This window comes from Carlito syrichta, unplaced genomic scaffold (assembly GCF_000164805.1).
Source record: "Carlito syrichta isolate Samal-C Ts95f unplaced genomic scaffold, Tarsius_syrichta-2.0.1 Scaffold301826, whole genome shotgun sequence".
NCBI classification, from domain to species: domain Eukaryota; kingdom Metazoa; phylum Chordata; class Mammalia; order Primates; family Tarsiidae; genus Carlito; species Carlito syrichta.
Window position 1 is genome coordinate 540903 of NW_007245922.1, and position 19619 is coordinate 560521.

At 39.2% G+C, this 19619-nt stretch overlaps 1 protein-coding gene across 6 annotated transcripts in view; it reads right to left on the bottom strand.

Moving 5' to 3' along the window:
- Positions 1-19619, bottom strand: part of TTN (titin) — a 275101-nt gene that overhangs the window by 190181 nt on the left and 65301 nt on the right. For 3 of the 6 annotated variants that reach the window (XM_021711039.1, XM_021711037.1, XM_021711038.1), the window contains 2 exons: positions 15598-18387; positions 14523-14801 (listed from right to left, as the gene is read on the bottom strand). In XM_021711039.1, coding sequence (XP_021566714.1) covers positions 14523-14801; positions 15598-18387 — 3069 coding nt within the window. Of the gene's footprint in view, positions 1-6; positions 286-427; positions 716-831; positions 1111-2140; positions 2423-2542; positions 2822-3826; positions 4109-4324; positions 4604-4845; positions 5134-5235; positions 5515-5626; positions 5906-6023; positions 6303-6402; positions 6685-6822; positions 7102-7232; positions 7521-7644; positions 7924-8023; positions 8303-8425; positions 8705-8801; positions 9084-9173; positions 9453-9562; positions 9851-9970; positions 10250-10346; positions 10626-11065; positions 11345-11444; positions 11727-12228; positions 12793-14522; positions 14802-15597; positions 18388-19619 lie in introns of all 6 variants that reach the window. The other 3 variants (XM_021711034.1, XM_008055342.2, XM_021711036.1) reach the window with 2 other exon arrangements.

Here is a 19619-nt window from a genome sequence, read left to right on the forward strand (position 1 = left end):
GCAAACCTTTTACAAAGAGGCGAGTAGTGCAGGATGTTTGGCCAGCATCATTAGACACCACACAGGTGTACTCCCCACTCTGGGATATATTAATATTAAATAATTCCAGTTCTGCCACGGTGTCTTCAAAATAGATGTTGCATTTGTCTCCTTTCACCAGTTCTCTGGCACCTCTGAACCAGCCAACCTTGAATGGAGGGGTTCCTCTAATAACACTTGTGAAGGTGACATTTTTGCCTGGCAGTACTTCCAGAGGTTCAGGTTCTCTCACAAAAGAGGGTGGCTCTACATGAAGGACAATTAAAAGGTCCTGTAAGCTTCACATTTAGTTGTAATTTTGTATAAAAAATGAGAGCACTTGTGTCAGCCTGGATGTGCACCCAAAGAGGATTCTAAAAAATACCTGACAAAGTTGACTAGTACTGACCTTGTACAGTCAACATTGCACGACATTCATCAGACCCAGCGACATTAGCAGCCACACATGTGTAATTGCCCATATCCGACGAATCCAAAGAGTTCAATTGCAGTGCGCAGACATTATCTGAAAAGGTGGTTTGGTACTTTGCTCCACTGACAATCTTAGTTTTCTCATGAAACCAGGCAACAGAGATAGGCGATGATCCAGCAACTTTGCACTCCAAGATGCAAGAGGTACCTAGCACTCCACCAGTATTCTTCAGTCTTCGTGTGAAAGAGGGAGGAACCATTCGGTCTGTGTGAGCAGAGGTAATAGACTTATCATGATTTGAAAGAATAGAAGAGATTTCAAAGAAGGAAACTTGGCAAAGGAATATGTATAAGCAACCCGAGGGAAGTATCAGAACTAACCTGAAACCTCAACCACAGCAGTGCAGCTGCTTTTTCCAACATTATTTTGAACTTGGAACGTGTATGTGCCAGCATCTTGCCTTTCAACAGAGAGAATCTTTAAGGAAGAGATTTTGTTGTAGAAGCTGAATTTGTGTTTTTGGCTGCTGGTCAACAGCTTTCCATCCTTGTACCATTCAACGGAGAGTTCGGGAGTGCCGGCCACTTTACACTCCAAAGTACACATTTCTCCTACAGTTACTGTCATTGGGCCTGCCTTCTCGACAATGACTGCGGGCTCTGAAATGAAATGTGAGATCTGTCTATCAATGTCTGGGACCTTTACTACATCTCTTCTGTCAAATCCACTAAGATTGTTTCTCCTAATGAGACAGTTATGTTAGGGCTCTCTTAACTTATAATTCCATAATTATATACTATCATAAAATTATAGCAGTTATTATTAAGAAATATATGAAGGCCAGGCTTGGCGGCTCAGCCTGTAATCCCACACTCTGGGAGGCCAAGGCGAGTGGATTGCCTGAGCCTGCGGGTTTGAGACAACATTGAGCAATTTAGTGAGGTCTTATCTCTACAAAAACTTAGCCGGGCATGGTAGCATGTGCCTGTAGTTTCAGCTATTTGGAAGATTGCCGGAGTCCAGCAGGTCAACGCTGCGGTGGCCGTGAGCATGCTACTGCACTCCAGCCTGGGCAACAGAGTGAGACTCCAATTCAAAAAAAAAAAAAGAACTATATGTTTGGGCACCAGTCAACTCCAAAGCAATGTACATTAAGGCAGGTTGTATTGATTTATACTTGCCCTTCTTTAGAGCAAATACTACATGTTATTTTTAATTACTTGGTACTTTTGCTCTACTTTAAGGTTAAAGACAATTTTATGAAAGCTATTATCAAAACAATTGCTAAAATGAATTTACTATGCCCAAAAGATGAAAGTGAAAGTCCTTCCTATCAAATGTTGACTTTTGGAGTTCTCCTCAGCTTCAACAACCAGTACTTTAGAAACAAAATTTCTTTGCAGCACATGAAGCCCTCCTAATTCTCTCTTGTTCAAACAAAAGATAGTTATGATTATATCGGCTACTTCATCAAGAAAAGTAGCAAGTAAACAATAAAACAGGTGACTAATTTTTGTTAGAATCACAGAAACAGAAAAGAGTGTTTGAAAGATCAGCTAGGTTTTTCTCCTAAATCTTCCAAATTGGTAAGAATAAATATAGTTCAAGAAGAAATTCAGAAAAAAGAGACTGTCAGTAACTCCTGCCAGCATTTGGTACCAGTTTCTGTCAGGAAAGTTTTGTACCAACCTAGGACAGTCAGTGTAGCCATGTTCTCCCTCATCCCACCATCATTCTTGATTTGGCAGATATATTTTCCAGCATTAGCTGGTTCTGCTTTTGCAAACTGCAGAGTTGCAACATTTTCCACAAATGTAATCCTGATGTTTTCACTTTCTCTTATAACTTCTTCCTTCTCTTTAAGCCACTGGACAAAAATAGGTGGGGCGCCTTCTATGGATGCTTGTAACTCAGCGGGCTCTCCAGCTACAACAGTGAGGCTGCTCAGTTTGGAGACAAATCTTGGTGGTTCTGAACAGGAAAAGATGGAGGGAGATTTTTTAAAAGATTGTCCAGATCATGGGAGAGAGAGAAAAAATAAGCAGTTTGCACATTCCTGACATTTCTACCATGTGCAGGAAATATGCTTACCTTTTAGTTTCACAGTACAAATGCAAGTGTCACTTCCTACTTCATTCTGGGCTTTGCAGTGGTATTCACCAATGTCAGAAGCCTCCACATTGAGAATGTGAATACTTGCATGGAAATTTTTTGATGCAATCTTGTATTTCTTACTGCTTCTGAGTTGCCGCTTATCTTTGTACCATACCACCTCAAAGGGTGGTGTTCCCGAAATTTCACATTCAAGACTAACTTCAGTATTTTTAAGGGTTTCTACTACAGAAGGGAAGCTGCTAAAAACAGGTGGTTCTGTAAAAAACAAGAATTTCTCATGAATTGGGCTATTAGAATGAAAGGTTTTTGTTTATTTCTTTGTAATGGGTAACTAGTGTCTAGCACTATACCTATCAAGGAGTAACAGCCACAGAGACGCCATTAACCTTTACAAGGTAATCAACTAGATGGGCCAAGAACCCAGATAGAGCCTAGGTGTTGTGACTGAGCTATTCAACATTCAATCTACTTCACCTTATCTTAGACTACAGAGATTCATACACACATTGTAAACAAACAAGTATATTAATAAATGTGATTTGCATGAAGTATGGAATTCTGACTTCAGGAATGCAGTTTTTAATACATGCTCTATAACTGAGTCACTGGGAAATCGTCACAGCATCTGTGATCTAAGTCTTCCATTTCAGCAAATAGTTATTGCAATAACTGCCTTACAACATAATAGTCTTGAGCTTTGTGACGAAAAATAAATAAATAAAATAGCTGGGAAATGGCAGTAGAAAATTCAGGTACTATTTGTACCCAGGTTTACTTGTATAATTTTTTTAAAGATAAGAAATGACTCTTGAGAGAGGAAATATAAAGATAATTGTCTTGTTTTAAATGCAAGGTTAAAACTTATATTGTCTGTGCCTTGCATATAAGTGGTAAATAGTGTTGGTTACTAATGACAGAGATTATACTGAGGATAGTAATATTTGTAAGTTTACTGAAGGCAAATGATTAATTTTAAAATGGCTACTTCATTTTTGAAACATTAAATTTGATATTTGGCCAATGTGTTGAGGTGATCAAAATTATGGCATTGGAATAACTAGAAAAATATCTCAGAATGACTAGCTATATGTAAACAACACTTAAGAGGAAAAAATATCTAAAAAGGGAAATAATACTAGCTAGAGAAAATATTCTGATGTCAAATGGCAACTAAGATGATAGTGAAAGAGTAAAGAGCTGTGATATGCAAGGGAGAAGGTGGTTTTCAGTGAATGATGAACGTAAGAATGAGATTTCTACCTTTTACTATAACCTTGGTGCTGCAGCTTATGCTGCCAGCAGGATTCTGAGCCTCACAAATGAAATCTCCACTGTCCTCAGTACCAAGACTGTTCATCTGTATGACGGCCATCGAGTCAATGAAGGTCATTCTGTATTTATCACTGGTCGGAAGTTCATGTTCATTTCTGAACCACATAACTCTGATTTCTGGGGATCCAGTTATCTTGCATTCAAGTCGTGTAGAGTCACCCGCTTTCACAATTTTGGATACTTCTAATTTCTTTACAAACTTTGGTGGTTCTACAGAATCAGGAAAGAGGAGATTATGAGGCAACAGAAATGAATAACAAAAATGACATTAGGTAGTGTGGAGGAAAGAGAACAACATGAGCAAACATTGTCTATAGGTTTAGGAAGAATGCTACTTCCTTGATTGTCTAGACAAGTTGTAACAGAGTACAGAAAGAACCATAACCATGGGTCAGACAGAAACACAAAACAACCAAATTTGCACACCTGTCACAAGCAACATTGTAGTGCAAGCATCGCTACCAACATCATTGGTAACTTGGCAAGTATATTGTCCAGTCTTGGAAGCATCCACTGAGTAGAGATTTAAGAAGCTAGTTGACCCTTCCAAGCCGATGAAACATTTAGGTCCCGAGGCAAGTTCCACGTCATCTTTAAACCATTTTATTTTAAATGGTGGTGTTCCTTTTAGTACTGCCTTAAATTCCACTGTGGAATCAGGAATGGCTTGTTGCCGTTCAGGTTTCACTAGGAAGCTTGGTGGTTCTATAGATTTTTAAAGAGATATATTTAATTAAATTCCTTGTCATTGAATTATTATGACAGTTTTATGGACATATAAGAAAACATTCCTGAAAAGAGGTTATGGTTCAATATTTCTTGAACTCAGTGAATATCTGTCTAAAGAAAGAGAACTACTGAGATTTTGGCTCTAAAGATACAAGGGTAAGAGTGATACATTTTCAAGCATTTACAAAGAAGAAACAAGAAGGTAAAGAAATGCTAACCTTTCACAGTTAAGATGCCACTACATGCATTATCTCCTGCTACATTTGACACTTTGCAGGTATAATTTGCAGTATCTTCTAATTCCAGATTATTGACTTCCAGTGACACAGTACTCTCATGACACACAAGTCTGTATTTTGCACTTGTAGATATTTCTTTTCCATCCTTAAACCACTGAGCACTAATAGGAAGTGAGCCAGAAACCTTGCATTCCATATGAATAGAAGAGCCCAGCACTTTATCCATTTTGGTTAATTTTTTGGTGAATGATGGAGGAATATTTTGATCTGTCCAATGCAAACAGCAAAACACATCCATTAATCAGTTGCCATTTGCTTACCAAGGGCATAGTATAAGTATGGGAGGCTGACTGGGGTAGAGATACAAACCTAGCACTCTCAGGTAGGCATCACAGCTACTACTTCCAAAGTCATTTTCCACCTTGAAAGTGTACTGACCACTGTCTTGCTTCATGACTGACTGAATCCTAAAACTGGCCACGTTATTTTCGAAACTCATTGAAAAATATCGACTTGGCACAATTTGTTTCCCATCTTTAAGCCACTTCACTTTGAGTTCTGGAGTCCCAGCCACAACACATTCCAAGGTCACTGGGTCTTTCTCAGTAACATCGACTGATTTAGCTTTCTCTATGATTTGAGCAGGTTCTGTAGTAAGAATGAAAATATGGATGAGTTATGTTGATAATTTCGCTAGAAATAAGGTGCATTTATGAAATTGTCTTCATAGACTAGCTTTGAAAGAGAATCTCTTACAAACCTTGGACTAAAAGGAAGGCATAACACCTCTCAACTCCTGACTCATTTTTGGCTTGACAGATATATCTCCCGCTGTGCCCATTATCCACGCTTCCGATTTGCAGTGTGGCCACATTGTTCACAAATGAAATATGAGCATTATCATCTTCATCAAGAATCTGATCATCCTTCAGCCAGGTTATAGAAATGGGGAGAGAGCCTGCCACAGTACCCTGAAAGGTGGCGGAACTTTTCAGAACAGTCGTGGTATTTTCGATCTTCTTAGTGAATGATGGTGGTTCTGTGAGTAAATAAGACAGTGTGAAAAGAAGAGATATATTTCAACTCCTACACCTGGTCATAAAATGAAAGAGCACTGCAGAATTTTTATGTGGTAGCCTGCTTCTTGTATAACTGACCTTTAAGGGCTACTCTAGTACTGCAAGAGCAGCTGCCGCCTTCATTGGACACAATGCACTGGTATTCCCCAGTGTCCGAAGGGTCACACTTGGTTATGTGGAGGTTAAACACAGACACTCTGCCAGTCAGTGTGTACTTTTTGCTACTTCGGATTTCCTTGTTATTCTTCAGCCAAGTGACTTCAAATGGAGGTGTTCCTGTAACTTCACACTCCAGCTCTACGTCACTGTCTTTCACTACCTCCACAGCCTTCAGCTCCCTGATAAAGGTGGGAGGTTCTACAGAGTCAAGAGGAAGACAGAGAGGGGCTTACTCAAGGGAAGACCCCAAGTCTATCAGGCAGCATCGCTAAAATGGAAACAGATTCCCATCACAAACCTTTCACTTTCAGCTCGATGCTGCAGCTTGCTGTTCCGGCATCATTTCGAGCTTCGCAGACGTAAGTCCCACTATTTTCTACCCTGGCTCCAGAGATTTGGAAAGTGGCTAAACCATCAATGAAGGAAATGCCATGTTTCTGAATGGCTGTTATTTCATTCCCATCCAGATACCAAGACACTCTGATTTCAGGAGTGCCTGTTATTTGGCAATCAAAGGTTGTCGACTGTCCATTCCTCAACACTAAGACTGGACTGGGCTTCTTAATGAATTGAGGAGGTTCTAAAGACAGGAGGAAAAAATGTCATGTTGAATATCTCTTAAAACAAAGGCCAGTAAGCAAAGTTGCCTTTTTCAGTCTCTTCCCTCCCCCAAGAAAATCCAGACAAGTAAGAAAGTGAAGAGATGTAGAAACCACACCTTTTACAAAGAGAGTGGATTTGCTGGTTGCTGTACCAACATCATTGCTTAATTGGCAAATGTAGGTCCCAGAGTCGGCAGCTTTGGCTGCAAAGACTTCCAGAATGGTGGAAGTATCGTCCTTCCAAACTGAGCGGGCTGCTCCTGAGTGCAACTCTTTGTTATCTTTAAACCACTTTATTGTCATGGGTGCAGTGCCCCCGACAAGGGCTTTTAATTGAACCCTTGTATTGGGATTGACATCTTGTGACTGTGGCTTTTCCACAAAGTAAGGGGGTTCTGGGTGGAAAATAACAAAACAAAACAAAAGGAGAGAGAGGAAGATTTATTTTAGAACTAGGCAATCAAAGTAAGAATTAAGAAATGAAAGAGTAATAAGTCCTTGGTAGACAGAGACAAAAATTGCCAACCTTTGACTGTCAGATGACCACTGCACTGGTTGTGCCCTGCCTTATTGGTGGCAGAACAAGTGTATGTCCCACTGTCTGAACCTTCCAACTGGCTGATTTCCAAGAAGGCAGTATTGTCATGAAAAGAGAATTTGTATTTTTCACTAGCTGTTATTTCTTGGTCGTCTTTGAACCACTGGATGCTTATGGGATGTGACCCAGCTACTATACATTCTAAGTCAATGAAAGACCCTTTAATGCTGTCCATTTTCTTCAGCTTTTTGGTGAATGAGGGAGGTATGATAAGATCTATCCAATGAAAAAGGGGAAAAAAAGGTTAGGTTACTCTATCGATTTGTGGTCCCTCTGAAATTATAAGAGAGGAAGGAGAACAGACACACCCTGTTCCTCTTTCTAGAAAAACAATACCAACCTAATACATTAATGCTAGCCTTGCAGCTGCTTCTTCCAACATCATTTTGGACCTCAAAAGTATATTCTCCACTATCTTTCTTTTCTGTAGAAATAATCTTCAGAATTGAGACTGTATCAGTAACATTGATTTTATATTTTGGACCCAAGGTCAGTTCTTGGCCATCTTTAAACCACTTGGCTGTAATCTCCTTAGTCCCTGAAAATTTAACCTGCAAAGTGGCTGGGTCTCCTTGGGTGACATCTATAGACACAGCCTCCTCTGTGATTGTGGCAGGTTCTGTAGAAAACAAAGGGATAGATGCAGGTTGTGAAATGCTCTGCTAAAAGGCTGACATCTGCCTTTGTTTCTCAAACCCAAGCACACTTTCTGAACCAACCTTTTACTGAGAGTAGTGCAGAACACCTTTGTATTCCTGCATCATTTTTGGCCTGACAGACATATTTCCCATCATGCTTGACTTCGATGCCACTGAGGTACAGACTGGCCACATTGTTCTCAAAGGTCATTCTTATATTATCATCTTCAGTAATTTCATCGTTGTCTTTTAACCAAGTCACCGTGATTGGTAAGGACCCCTTCAGAGTGGCCTGGAAGGCAGCAGTGCCTCCGCGGAGGGAGCTGGTGCTCTCAATCTTCTTTACAAAGGATGGGGGTTCTAACAGGAGAATGAATTATCAATCAATACAAGCCCAAGAGCAAAACTGGCTTTTTTGAAAAAGAAAAAAAAAAAGAATTGACTCTGCAGAAGAGCCAGTCTGTGACTTGAACTGACACTAACCTCTTAAAGTCACCCTGGCACTACAGGTGCTGCTGCCCACATCATTGGTCACCCGACACTGGTATTCACCAGCATCTGCAGCTACAAACTTGAGGATCTGCAGGCTAACCAGATGATCCTGGATGAAGGTCTTATACTTCCTACCACTGCGCAGGGTTGTGTTGTCTTTGAACCAAGTAATCTCAAAGGGAGGCGTGCCTGCCACTTCAGCCAGCAACATAACATCATACTCCTTCAACACTTCAATTGGCTTAAATTCCTTGGTAAAGTAGGGTGATTCTATAGTTAAAAAAAAAGGAGTGACTTGCATTAATGGGGTAGGGGTCTGTGCTACGGGTCACAGCTTGGTAACACAAGGAGCAAAGGGCACACACACCTTTGACTATTACAATGCTACTGCAGTGGTCACTTCCAGCCTCATTTTGTGCCTCACACATATATTCACCACTGTCTTCAATGGCGATATCTGTAAGTCTTAGAACTGCAGTGGACTCCACAAAAGACATTTTGTGCTTGCTGCTCTCCTTAATTTCTCTATCATTTGCAAACCATGTTATTTTAATGGGAGGGGTACCAGTTACTTTGCAGGCTAGCTGGGTGGCGTCTCCCTTTTTTAACAGCTGTGATGGCTCTAACTTTTCAACAAATGTGGCAGGTTCTGTGGAAGGAAGGAAGTCATTAAGAAACATGAGAAAGAAAAGAATGTGTAACAAGGGTAGCAGAAAGATGTTAAGAAAACAATGCAAACCTTTGACAAACAAGTTTGCACTGCACTCCACGGCTCCAGCGACGTTGCTGACTTTACATGTATATGTGCCTGAATCAGAGGTTTTTACTGCATACAGCTCCAGAGAACTCTCTAAAGCTTCTTTGGTAATATAGCAGCTTCCACCAGAAACCAGCTCTTTGTTGCCCTTAAACCATCTGATTGTGAAGGGAGTAGACCCTTGGAACGTGCTCTTCAGGCAGACTGCCGAGCCAGGCAGAACATCCTTTGATCCGGGTTTAGTTACAAAACTGGGTGGTTCTGAAGAAGGGGTATAAGAAAGAGTTTCAAGGAGTTAAGGTGTGCAACCTAAAGGAAGGAGACTTAATTTGAACAGCAACAGTAGAAATGAAATATAGCCTCCAGCCAACCTTGCACAATCAGGGCTCCACTGCTGTCTTTGCTGCCCACAGAATTTGTAGCCCGACAAGTGAAATTCCCTGCATCATTCAATCCTACTCTGCTGATCTCCAAAGAGGCTGTGCCTTCCACAAATGCTATTCTGTATCTGTCAGAAGAAGTTACTTCTTTACCGTCTTTAAACCAGGACACCCTCATAGGAAGGGAGCCCGCAATTTTGCAGTCCAATTTGCAGGTGCCGCTAACAATGCTATCCACATTGCGTAAAGGCTTGGTAAAAAATGGAGCGATGTCTCGATCTGTTCATGGCACAAAATGGGAAAAAAGAAGATCAATATAGAAAAGTGTTCAGGGATTTATCGTTGGCTTTTTGTTGGGTTTCGAATGAATATGTGACGTAGTTTTCTAAAAATACGAACCTAACACCGTGAACGTTGTCTCACAAGAGCTGCTGCCCACTTCGTTGGAAATCTCAAATGTGTATTGGCCACTATCATGCAGTTCAGCTGAATAAAATTTGAGTTGGGCAACATTGTTTTTAAAGCTTATTCGGTACTTTTTACTGGCAACCAAGGGTCTACCATCTCTGTACCACTTGGGCTTCAGTTCTGGGGTGCCAGCGACTGTGTACTCCAGCGTGGCTGGGTCTCCTGCTGTCACCTGGATGAGTTCTGCTCGTTCAATGATTTTGGCAGGTTCTACAATGGTATTAAATAGTTAGGATTCCCAGGTGAGCATTAGGGTTTCACTTTCAATGAACATAACAATTTAGGGTTAAGACGTTCCTACACGAACCTTTAACTATTAATTCTCCAACAGATGTCTGGCTTCCGGCTTCATTTTCAGCCAGGCATGTGTATTTGTCACCAAAGCTAATCTGAACATCAGGGATGATCAAAACTGCCACACCACTGGCAAAGCTCATTTTGATTTTTCCATCTTCTTTAATGACCTCTTGTCCTTTCATCCATGTGACAGAAATGGGTTCTGACCCTCTGACCGCAGCTTGCAAGGTAACAGTTTGCCCAGCTAGTGCAGTAAAATCATCTACTTTCTTTACGAAGGTTGGAGGTTCTAGTTAAAGAAAGAGAGCGTACAAAACTTATTAATTCCCAAACACTTTCAACACCATCTTCACTGAAGAGTTTTATCGAGATTAAATGTATGTTGTCCAATACTTCTGTTTCAGTGTTGGTTAGAAAAAGAAACAAAATGCAAGAATGATTACAATTCTATGCAAGAGATAGAGACATAGAAGATATATGTTTATCAGCTGACAAAAAATGACTTATGATGCAATTCCTTTTTGTTGTCAGAAAATAAAAAGTTATACTGGTCTCAGGATAAAGACTAGGTGGAAGCTACTCTGGCTTTGTCTCCCAGGTCCCAGGCCCAACCAAGACAAAACAAAATTTAAAGGACAGGAAGAGAAGAAACTATCAGTTTTTCTTTTGTGGGTTAAGAAAGCTATTTTGTCAGTTTATGCAAGTGACATCAGGTTTTCAAGCACTAACCTTTTAATAAGTGTGTTGCGCTGCAGCCACACTTGCCGACTTCATTGGCGACAACACATTCGTATTCACCAACATCTGCACTATTAAAAGAAAAGATCTCCAGAGACACAAGAGACTTCTGGGAAAACAACCTGTATTTCTTACTACTTCGAATTTGCTTCTTATCTTTGAACCAGCTAATTTCAAATGGCCCAGTGCCTGCGACTTCACACTGAAGTAGAGCATTTGTTCCTCTCACTATGTCTGCAGGCTCTAGAGTTTTGATGAAAGAAGGAGGTTCTACAAAAGCACGAAAGTATCATGTAAGCAACGAGTCACAAGCAATTGAAAAGGAAATATTTTCTCAGAAAAACAATGGACTGTAATTCAGTCAACAAACCTTTGATAACGATTTCAGTACTGCAGCTGTCACTGCCCACATCATTTACCGCTTCACAGGAGTAATTCCCACTGTCTTCAACTTTTACATCCGTAATATCGAGTATAGCCTCAGAATTGACAAAAGACATTCGAACTGTGTTGCTTTCACTAAGTTCTTTGTTATTTTTAAACCAGGTAATCTGGATCACAGGTGAGCCTTTCAGCTTGCAATGGAGGCGTGCTGATTCGCCTGGGAGCATTAAGTAAGAGGGATCCACCTTCTTCACAAAAGATGGTGGCTCTAACGAAGTTAACAAAAGAGAAAAAGGAAAAGATACCTGAATCATAAACGCCACAAAGAAGTAGACATTTATAACAAAAAGACCCAACACATAAAATTTCTTCACAACATTGCTGAAAAGCTATGATGCTGAATTCAGTCGCTTTCCACCATTTAAAAACACTTTCCCAGCCTCTTGATTTAAACAACAAACAAACTATACTTAGACAAAGAACAATTTTATAAAAGAAGACAGTTAGAGTTGCCTAGACACTTGAAGTTCTTAGAAGAAATTTTAAGCAAGCTTTGTTAATAGCAGACATGATATTAAGAAACAAAAATGAATTCTGGAGACAACTGAAAAATGTAATCAAACAATGCCAGGACTTTCCAAAAACAAAACATTTGCTGAATGAAATTATTTTAATGACAAAGTGCACTGACTCCATTGTTTTTCAACAGTTTTTCTACCAAGGATTCCTTTCAGAAAAGAGAGTGAAAAATACATTCACAGGCTTCTTACCTCTGACAGTGACTGTAGCTGAAGAGGAGCTGCTTCCAGCCTCGTTTGAGGTCGTGCAGACATAGGTGCCTGAATCTTTCAGTTTGGCCAAAGGAATCTCAAGTATCGCTATCTTATCTTCAAAATAGATCTTATAATCTTTCCCCGGGGGGAGTTTTTGCCCATCTTTGCTCCACGTGACTGTGACTTTTCTGTCTTCGTCTACTTGGCACTCTAAGTGGACCTTCTTGTTGATGGCAGATTGCACAGGCTCTAATTCTTTAATGAAATGTGGTTTGTCGATGATGATCAACTCAGCTTGGCAGATATCTGCTCCAAACTTGTTAGAAGCCTTACAAGAGTAAACTCCTCTGTCTTGAATGGTAAGATTCGAAAGTTCTAAAATGTGTTTGTTTTCTGCATCTGAAATCTTGCAGTTAGGTGAAGGTGACAGGGCAGAGCCATCTTTCTGCCAAATGGTTTCAATCACAGGAGTCCCTGACACTGTGCAGAGGAACTTGGCTGTTTTCCCCACAAATGTCGTAAGGGGCTTAGGTCTTGAGAGGAAGGTTGGTGGATATGCCTCTGCAAAAGAAATTTTTCCAGCATTATGTTTAGTCCCCACCAAAGCTCTTGCTGTAATTATATATTCCAAGACAGAAAAAAAGATGAATTATATCTTTAGATAGACATGAGGCATTATTTAAAACAGGGAAGTGCATTAGTAAGAACAAAAGATTTGTCAAAGGGAAGGGATGAGAGTGTTCTTTACAGAGGAGCAAGACACCACTTTAATTGTCTCTATCAAAAAAAAGACAAATGTTCCTTTATTAAGCAACACCGCTAAAGACTTGTCCATTTTAGTAGCTGATTAATTGTTTGGATTATTTGAGAAGCAATTCATCAGCTTTCTAATTCTGCAAATTAGAAGACTATGTAAGGAAGATAAAGTAATGAATTAGACTCTTCTGAAGAATAGGGATACTAAGTGATAAGAAGATTGAAGCAGTTTTGTAAAGTCTTTCTGACCCTCATGTCAACTGTCTGGAAACTCTTAAATGACTTAACTTTGAATGCATCCCCTAGGCCCTTTGAAACTTGTAAAAATATTTCATAGCAGTAATTTCCCCTTTCCATTCTGCTTTTTAAGCAAGACTTTAGGAACCTCTCTTTTCTATTTTTTAAAAATCGTCCTCTTTGTCCTTTCCTCTTATTATCTGAAGCTCAGATATCAATCCCATTCCTGATTTGACCTCATTTGAGTAAAGAAACTTCCAAAAACGTTATTAAGAATAATGCCATGAGCCAGGCATTAGTTTCAGCTGCCCGGGAAGCTAAGGTGGAAGAGTTGCCTGAGCCCAGGAGTTTGAGGCTAGCCTGGGTAATGTAGTGAGACACCATCTCAAAAACAAACAAAATAAGAACAACAAAAAAGAATAGTGCTATATATTTGGTTGCATGGAGACATTTTTTATTACAGAGTGAAATCCACTGTTTAGGTCATCACGGGTCTGAATTTTGCGGGATCATATAAAAAATTGTAGAGAAGAAGAAGCTATAGGGAATACTGTCTTTTTCACATCTAAGAGATGTGCTGTATTTGCCCTTGACATTCTATTGAAAAAGAAGACCAAGGCACAGCCTCCCTCACCCTCAAACCACAGTGAGTACTCACACTTTCTTTTGGGAGGAAGAAAATAAGAAAGAAAGAGAGAAAGAAAGAATTTTTGTTTGTTTGTCTGCTTGTTTGCTTATGATGGAATCCAACCATTTGATGAGTGTTAACTATTTGGAAGTTATCCTATGCATCAATTAGGAAATTGAGAACAGATTATTTGTGTGGTTGCTCTTACTTTTAAATTAATAAAAAGTCTAGGATGAGAATTCTATTCTACCATTCTGTACTAGCTCCTTGTCTTATATTAAATCTTAAGCGCTGACTTTTTCCAGTTTGCAATTCTGTTCTTAATTGGTTATTTGATTCCAAATTATTAAAAACATTGAGACATCATTTATTTTTTAGTAGCTCTAAGCTGTCCTCGAGGTTTTATATTAAGGACCAAACCAAGCTCATTTGATTACTTAGCATTGTTCTCAAACAATAAATTGATTTTTTATTTGGCTACTGTTAGAAATATGACTGTAAATAATGATTTCTTGTCCCACATAGACCACGAAGTCCCTAGCTACTGTTACCATGTTGACTATTGGTTTCTCCAGTTGGTGGAATGAGCACTTCCCGCACCTGTACGAAAAGCAAAATAGGTGACAATATGAAATTAAGTGACAGCATCCACGTCGATGTAGGCATTTACCTGTCACAGTGAGTGTAGCCGTACAGCTGACACTGCCATATTCATTGGAAGCTTTGCAGGTGTACTCGCCGCAGTCAACAACCTGGGTTCTCAGGATTTCCAGGCTGGAGACATAACGTGAAGATCGAATAGATAACTTGTCACTCTCATAAATTTCTCGCCCAGCTTTAAACCACTGGAACCGGATGTTGGGGGCAGTTTGGATCTCACAGGTGAATTTGGCTACGTGGCCCAGCGCTACTTCCAGGGGCTCGATTCTCCTCTTGATCACTGGGGCAGCTGCAAAAGGAAGCAGAGGCCGTTAACATGCCTCCTTATCAGACACACCACATTCTTCTTTTTCTTCGAACTGTTGTTGGTGTTAATGCAGTAAAACAGTTGAAAGTAGTGAGACAGATTGTAGCAGTTTAAGACAAGTGACTGGAAAATGAAAAAGATCATTGAAGGCAAAAAAAAGGACAACAAGCATTTTTCAACATATTCAATCATTACTTTGTGGTGAAGAGTGAAAAAAAATTAAAATGTGATGCTGTTGGGTTACATGCATAACAACGTGGTATATCCTTCAAATATACCATGCTGACTAGGAATACTGAAAATAATGTGAAAAAAAGCATAATCTACTAAATAAAGTGAAGACCTGAAACAACAGCAAAAAATAAATAGAAACAAGACACAAGTGGACAACTAATCATGGTTATTTTGTATTTAGGTATGAGACTGGTAATTGCAGAGTGACTGAGTGTTCAGACAGCTTTTTAAAAACTCCATATTAATCAAGTATCTACATATAAAAATAAACTTAAAAACATATTAATTGGTATTTTGAAACATACAAAAATATGTTTTATCTTAAAAATAAGTGGTGCCATATATATGAGAACATACTACCCAACAAGAAAGGTAGTTAACAAAAAAGGTGAGTTCATAACCATGATTATGTCTGTGATTTCATTCTTACTCTAAATAAGATGCATCCAGAAGTGAAAGATAAGTGAAAATTCAGTGATAAAACCTATATCATTACAATCCAGTGAATGTTAAAGTTCAACCCATTTAATCCTTAAAATCCAACCTCTTTTTACTACAGTGAGTTTTGCTGAAGTTGCTGTTTTTCCGTTGTCATTCAAGGCCTCACAGATATACTCTCCTTGATGGTCTTTGGAATTTACTTTGTCAATTACTAGTGTATATGTATTTTGATCTTGTAAACACTTGAACTTTTCATCTGAAGGTACCAGTTTACTCTCAAAATACCAATTCACCTCTTTAGCATTTGTTATGGATGTCGTGAGGTATACAATGTCACCTTCCTCAGAAGTGGTTTCCATTAAGGGCGTCTGTATAACAGGGTCATCCTTTTTGATTAAGCTACCCTCTGCTTCATGTATCTTCACTGTACCAACCTCCTTGGTACTACTTTCAGAGGATTTCTCTTTTCCTTCTGATGATTTCAGAATCTCATCCTGTTTTTCATTACACATAGCAGCTGAAGCAACCCCATCAGTGACAGCTGTGGTGTCTGCATCTTTAACCTGACTCTCCACGTGGAGATAACTGACCTCTTCTGCTGAGATAAGATATTTAGATTCAACTTCAGGTTCAGTAATTGCTTCAACTTTCTGTGAATCTGAAAAATAATCCGTTTCTTCCTGCCAACCTGTTTTGGCTCCTTGATGAATTCTAGGATCCTCAGCCATTAAGATGTTTATTTCCTCATATATAATAGAGCACAAGGCATCTTTAAGCTCTGTTTTCAGGTTAGCCATTTGAGGATCAACATCTTCAATACTGATGGTTACTTCTTCTGTTAGAGACTTCACCGAGGTAATCAGGTATGTGCACATGATGTGTCTGGGCTCTTGAGTGACGTGTATGGCCGTGACCTCCACCTTTTCTATATTTCTTAACCACTCAGAGAAAAGACCTGATTGTTTACTGGCCACTGCTGCTTGCAAAGCCCTACGGATCTGGGTCTTCAGCTTTAATTGCCACTCTTCTGGAATACCAGAAAGCAAACTTTCCTTAGAAAGAATGTCACTTTCCTGTACCTCCTGCACTCCCTTTATGGCCATGGGCTCTCTTGTAGCCACAGTGGTTTGGTCCAGGGGCATCACCAAGATATGAGAATGCTCTTCCTTGAGAAGTACCTGCTTTTCTTCAAGTGCCAGTGGAAACTGTAAAGATTTGTCTTCCTCCATCCTGACTGCGAAATTTTGCCTTGCACTTTCTAGCAGACCTGCACTTTCCATCAAGATTTTGGCTTCTTCTGTGCACGTGTGCTCAGAAGGGACCTGGGGCTCATAATTTACCTGAGAGATCTCAATGCCAGGACTCTTGAGACTTTCCACGTGTCCCTCAGTGAAGCTCTGACCCAGGATGAGAGCACTGTGTGCCTCTTGCTTTTGAAGAGTCACTCTTTGCTCTTTGTCGGCTTCAGGTACTATCTTTTCTTTTGATAAAAGTACTTTTTCAGCCACAGAGGTTGGATATGAATGCTCTGGAGATTCTGGTGAAGACTGTGGATAACTCCCTTCAGGTTCAGCTGATAGAGTTCTCAGAGGCTCAGCTGTCAATGGACTAGTTTGTTCTATAGACATGGCACTTGGGAAGACTTTTTCGGTATCTGATAGAACCACCTGTGACACGGGTTTTTGAAGTGTTAGAACATCTTCTTTGGAGAGTGTTTTCTGGGACTGGACAATTTGCAATTGAAGGTTGGGAGACGGTTCCTCGGTAGGCTGAATGTGAATAGTATCATTGATGGAAGGAAGTTCCTTGGTGCTTTCAAGAGTGGGCATGTCCTGCTCCAAAATGGATTGCAATTTCTGAGCTTCTAAAGGAAACTGATTGCTTGGTTCATTGGTTTTAACAATATGCTTATAAGAAAGTGGGTGATTTTCTTCTGCAATTAAAGCAGCTTTCAAAATGGTATCTTTTACAAAAACTGCAATTTCCTGCTCAGAGTCAAAGGCCTCATCTGCAGGACCCTTTAATGGCGCCGGTGGAAAATATTCAGGAGCCTCTGGTATGGACTCCACTTGGCCAGGGCTGTCAGTCATGTCTGCACTTTCCAGAAGCACAAACAGGTCTGCCGCACAGGTGGACTCACCCCACAGGTTCTCTGCTTTACAGACATAGAGGCCGCTATCTTCTCTCTGAGGGTCATTGACAATGAATGTCCCAGAGCCGTCAGGATTATGAATGATCGTGTAATAAACATTGGTACAAAGCTGCTTGTTTTCTTTGAACCACGAAACAGTGGGGGCAGGCTCCCCAACCACCATGTACTCAAAGATGGCAGGAAGCCCTTGAGCACAGTGGACTGGCTTTAACTCCTTAAGGAAGTAAGGAGGACAAGGATCTTCAGGTTTTTTCAGAGATTTCTTCATTGCTGATTCATTCATTGTTTCTGTCTCTTTGTGTTCCTCTCCTTTGGATTTTATTTTTAGGTAGGCACTACATGTTGTCTTCCCATATTCATTACTGGCCATACATGTATATTCTCCCTCATCCTCAAATTTGGTGAAGAGAATGATCAGGCTATAATCATCACTGTCAAAAACAAATTTGTAGTCAGCAGAAGGGGTTAACAGTACTCCATTGAAGAACCACTGAATTGTAGGCTTGGGGATGCCAATGGCAGTGACAGACAGTGTGGCCACATCCCCTATGCTTATTTCAGCATTTGACACTTCTTTGATGAAAATGGGAACACTGCCTTCCTTTCTGGAATCAAATTTAGTTGAATGAACTGGAGGTTCAGACAAAAGTTCAAGTGTTTCATTTATATGAGATAACTGAAAAGCAGAGCTATAGGTTTGAAGTCCTTCTTCTTCAGCAGACAGCAGAGAACCAGAAAACTCTGTGTGGGGAAAAATGATCATTATTTTACTATAAAATTTTATTTAACAAAAAGAGAAAAAAAGTAGGTACTAAATGATGTCCTTCTGCTGTATTCCTGGAAACATTAGATTATTCTGAGAGTATCTCACCAAAAAGCACATTTCTGAAGTTTTCTTAGCTTTATATATAATGAATAATAAATTTATAGATGCTATACAAATGCAATTTTTGATCCACTTTATTTGCAATAGACTTTATACATTTGATAGATGTTCTTGTGAGTTTTCTTATAATATAAATGCAATTCTAAAGTTTGAAAAACTTCTAACTAGTTATAATAGAAGAATCCAGGATTATTTAAATCAACTTCTAAAAAGTTCCAGAACTGTCATTTATATTTGAGATTTTCTTGAGTTTAAGAATGGTCTTTTTTGTTAAATTAAAGGCTGATTATTTACAAAATAAATGATCTATGTTCTATTACTACCTCTAAATGAAAGCCATTATTTAAAATAAGGAACTACAAGAAAAGTTTAATTTGGATTTGTCACAGAACCACTGTTTTTAGTTACTCAAAATGTTTCTTTTGCCTGTGTAAATTGCTTCATTACTTCAACAAAGCTTTTGTAATAAGGCAATAGTCAAGAAAACAGAAAAATGAGAAATAAGAGAAAATGACTCCAATATTAAAAATTTGAATGCATTTTATTGTATGAGAAAAACCTACACAGCATTACTGAGTAGGAAACAAAGCAATGAATAGCAGATACTCTTTAAACAGCACCCTAGATGAAAGACATGTAATTTCATAATAACGAATTTGATTTTTCATTAAATCCGTGAAGTATGTAGAACAGCCTTGTTACTAGTAGTTTTTTTTTTTTTGTCTTACCAAAAATAAGTTTACTTATTTCACTTGCATCACACAGAAAAGCTTTATGCCTTAATTCTTTCCATACTAGTGCATAAGTATTAAAAGACAGGACTCAAGTGTCTGTTGGCTACAAGTATACTGGAGAAACTTATCTACAGCATGTAGAATACATACTCATTTTATTATTGCAAGTAAACTATAAAACCACTGATTAATTTTACATATGAAAGTTAAAGTGACCATTTAACTTTTCATTTAATCTATAATATACAACTCACTGAAACTCCCAAAATATCTACAAAGGGAATAAATATGAAAATAGTTAAAATGCTATATATAGACATTAACATGTTTAAATATTTTCAAATGTTTTTCCT